This window comes from Abrus precatorius, unplaced genomic scaffold (genome assembly GCF_003935025.1).
Source record: "Abrus precatorius isolate BTA unplaced genomic scaffold, Abrus_2018 Scaffold6, whole genome shotgun sequence".
Lineage (NCBI taxonomy): Eukaryota > Viridiplantae > Streptophyta > Magnoliopsida > Fabales > Fabaceae > Abrus > Abrus precatorius.
This window is the reverse complement of record NW_020874406.1, coordinates 5,868,346-5,872,858: the sequence shown is the minus strand read 5'-3', so window position 1 is coordinate 5,872,858 and position 4,513 is coordinate 5,868,346. Positions and strand designations below refer to the sequence as shown.

The following is a 4,513-nucleotide window of genomic DNA, read 5'->3' as shown; positions in this document are numbered from 1 at the left end:
GGGTCGTAATTTGGATTATAATCCAAGTTTCTCAACTTAGAAACTCTTAAATACTCTTCAACTTGTGACATTCTCACTACAGCGAACCAATTCGCTGCAGCGAAAATATCAGATAAAATTTCACTTTGCTGTCTTTTATTCTAACTACAGCAAGAGCTCCTCGCTACAGCGAGAACATTCTTGCTACAGTGAGAGAGCATTAAAGAGCCTGATTTTGAATACTCATTTCTCGCTACAGTGAGAAATCTCGCAACTCATACATCTAAAACTCTCTTAATTTCAAGTAACAAGCATTAACCATTCACACAAAAGACAAAATTAATAAATAACAAAGTACGAGTGTTACACTAACAAAAGTTGTCAAACAAGATGGGTTTGTTCAATGCCAAACAGATCATACTATGTTTGCCAAGCACTCTGTGGACGGAAAGATAGCTTTATTCATTGTATATGTTGATGATATCATTATTACAGGTGACGATTATGATCAAATCAAGCACCTAAAGAGTCTCCTAGCCAAGGAATTTGAAGTCAAGGACCTAGGCCAGCTTAAGTATTTTCTAGGGATGAAAATTGCTCAAACAAAGAATGGTATTTCAATTTCTCAATGGAAGTACACTTTGGATTTACTTCAAGAAACAAGGGTACTTGAATGTAAAACAACCAATACTCCTATAGAACCAGCCAAAAGGAGTGAAAAGGACAGTGTACCAGCTAACAAAGATAGATATCAAAGTCTAGTTGGAAAGCTAATCTATCTAACTCATACTAGGCTAAACATCAGGTTTGTTGTGAGAATGGCTAGTCACTATAAGGCAAACCCAACAGAACCTGACATGAGAAATGTAAACAGAAACCTCCAATACCTTAAAGGTACACCAAGCTGAGGGCTTTATTTCTAGAAGAACTCAAACAGAGGTATTGAAGTCTATACTGACTCAGATTGGGCAGGATGTTTAGATGATAGAAAATCAACTTCAAGATATTGAACATGTATATGGGGCAACACGGTAACTTAGAGAAGCAAGAAACAACCAATGAATATATACGAGAATATAAGATCTAATCCGGGTATGATATACATCTACCACCCAGATTGAGGGGAGTGTTAAAGATCGGCACAAAATTAACAAATTTTCCTCATATTCTACCTTGTACAACTTATTAGAGATTTTGTGTAATAACTGTTAGCTGTAATTTTGCATTTGCCTTATTTAGAATTAGCTTTTATGGGGAGATCAATTTTCCTAATTTCTAGGCTAGATTAATGTCCCTAATTATGTCATGCTTATTTATATATATCTCCCGATGTATCATTCATAAATTCAAGAAAAAAAAAACTGTTTTCCACAAGTTCTACTCTTTACACATAAATTCACATATAATTTGAGAGAGAACAATAGAAAAATATAAGTTTAAACATATCTCAACTTCCAAACAAAGATCCATAATCATAATAACATGTCATTCATATATATAATCAATTCATCAACAAATTTGTCAGAGGTCGTACACCCTGAACTCAGCCCAAATTGTATATATATTATCAATACAACATATATTTCATATCAATAAAAAACAATCAAGTATACATTAGCTCACCCACTATTGAAAGAAATAACCATAGTCTCAACCACTCAAAGCAATAATTTCTTATCTCATATTTCTAAAATAAAAGAGAGTATATAGTCATACACATGAACAACATGTAGTTAAGATTCTAATGATGGGATAAAACTCTCCTTACCTCAATGAGATGATTTTATAAAGGGTTTTGCGGAAGAGATTGTCCAAAGACTAAATTCTTTCTATATATTACAAGGTAGAGCACTTTTGAGAAGGAGAAAACGTAACGTCTTATTTTTTTTTCTCAAATACATGATATTTTCATAAAAGAATCAAGAAAATAAAATGAATTCCTTTGAACATTCTTGTAAGTGAGAAAGAAGTGTGAAAATAATATAAACCATAGTGTAAAAATTTTATTGATTCATAAATACTATAGAAAATTAAGATTCTAAATTTTTTATCTACAACAAAAGAAATAGTAGTTTTACAACTGTTCCAAAAGAATGCTATAGAACTGAAAATATTCATTACATAACTCAAATAAGTCCTGTAGCAGTTCTCATCCATCCATGCATTGTGAGCTTGGTATTACTCATCCTGATTTCTTGAAAATGTTGTGTAAGGGTGAGTCTCTACCCTACTACTCATACATAATACATATTCATCATAACACACATCTTATTACAATTAAAGAAACATCATAGTATTGCATATCACAATGTCATATAAATCAAATTCTCATCTCAACACATAAATACATATTATATTCCATAGATTCACAATTTCTTTTTCTTTTATCTGTGCTTATTGCACCCTGTGGTCACAGTTATCCGATGTCTCTATCTCGAGGTCATACACATCTATGTAAATAGTCGCCAGATAGTCCAATGTTATACGGATACAACGCATGCAATAGACACCCCCTTAGCAAAGGTAATGGTCAGGAGTCAAGTCAGGAAACGAGTGTGCAGCCATATGGTGCATTCGTACACAATATTTCGTGTATAACCCCGAATGTTATTTACCACCCTACGTTTTCCTAAGATATCCCACATTGCCTCCATCTTCCACTCTCCAGTGTATCTTTATAACTATTTACATCATATTCATTTCCATCTTATACTCTTTTTGAGTATATTCACATGTTCACATATGTCATTTCTCATGTTCACACATTTTTCATTATATTTCCACATACCATTCATTATATACATCAAACCATGGCATATTCACAATACACATCATTTTTTACATGAACCACAATATATTCAAACATGAAGCATTCATCTCTTTGTATATTTCATAGCACAAAATCACAAAATCATATTAATCATCCTCAATATACCTTATCATGCACTATTTGAACAAAATAACACATTTTCACCATATATTCATCATAAAATCACATAAACAACCAATTATTCTCACTTTTAACCGGTTATTTTTCACAAAACAAGGATTATTCCATATATAATCACATATATGACAAGATCTATGAGAATACAAGTAATAAACATAATAAAATGATAAAGTAGAGCCTCCCTTACCTTAAGATAAGGATTTCTCAAAGATTTAACAGAAGATTTTAATCTAAAATCAAAGTTTATCCTAAAAACCATAAGATACCTATAAGAAATTTGAGATGAAGAGAAATGAATAATAAATCTAGATTCAAACTTAGAAAAACTTACTTTGAATCGCATAAAATGAACATACGATCCTAGATCTGAAGAAAAATCAAAGTTTAGGAGGCTTAGGATGAGAGAAAATGGTAGTATATGGCTTTGGGTCTCTCTAGAACCTTTGAGAAGTGTGAAGAATGAAGATTTCATGCAACGCCCCCTATTTATAGGCACAATCTCGAAAAAAAAAATTTAGTACTGTTCACACCAACTTACTATTTATCGCTGAAAACACTGTTTATTGCCAGAATTACTGTTCATGACTAACTTACTATTCACTTTTTTTTTTCAATTTCAAACTTCATCTAAATCTATTCTAATCACACTTAATATCACATAATTCTTTAATTAATATTTAAAAATACTGGATGTTACAAAAAACAGAGAAATATAGAAATGAGATTGAAGGATTGGGCTTGAAGGAACTTACTTAGGATCAAGAGGAAAGGAAGTCCAAGCTCAAATTCGGAAGTAGTTTGAGGTTTGGGAGAGGTTTATTTGAGAAAGGAAATGAGATAATAGAGAAAAATGTGTGTAAGAGGTTTTTTTGCCTTACAATACAAATTTTAGAATGACAATCCCTTAAATACTCTTTAAAACTTGTGAATTATCGCTAGAGAAAGAAAACAAAATAAAAATTGCTACTCTTTTGCTGATATTTTTCTTGCTTGAGTGAGGGTATTTTCGCTAGAGCAAGAAAACAAAAAAAAAATTGCTACTCTTTTGCTGATATTTTTCTTGCTTGAGTGAGGGTATTTTCGCTAGAGCGAAAACTAGACAAAAAGCTACCTATTTCAGTCACTAATTTTTGCTCAAGCAACAGATTTCTCGCTTAAATAAGAGTACAAACGAGAAAATTTGATATATTCTTGCTTGAGCTAAAAGGAATATTTTTTGTCAAAATTCTTTTTATTTTTTTAGAAACTCTTTTATTTTAAAAACAAAAAAAAATAAATAGAAATTAGGTTAAAAGCAATTGAATTGTGTGGAGAAGGAAGACTTACTTTATTGTGTTTCTTTGGACTTATATTTCTACTTTTCATCAGTTGAGATAATATAGAGGTTTCCCATTATCTATGAGATGGAAATACTTACTCTAATCATACTTAGTTTTACCTTGAACAAAAGGAATATAGACTCTTTTCTCATGATAATAAAAGTAGAAGATTAGAAAACTTTAAAATGTTGCATGTTGATTGATTCCAATTTTGTTCTAGTTTAACTTTTCATCATTACATTCAATACTAAAGTATTTTACTATT

The 4,513-nt window shown here is 31.2% G+C and overlaps 1 protein-coding gene across 1 annotated transcript; it reads left to right on the top strand.

Annotated features, from left to right (window-relative positions):
• The first annotated feature begins 401 nt into the window (after nucleotides 1–401).
• LOC113870067 (uncharacterized mitochondrial protein AtMg00810-like) lies at nucleotides 402–887 on the top strand. Its single transcript, XM_027506666.1, has one exon. The coding sequence runs from the start codon at nucleotides 402–404 to the stop codon at nucleotides 885–887; it is 486 nt and encodes a 161-aa protein (XP_027362467.1).
• Nucleotides 888–4,513: the final 3,626 nt, after the last annotated feature.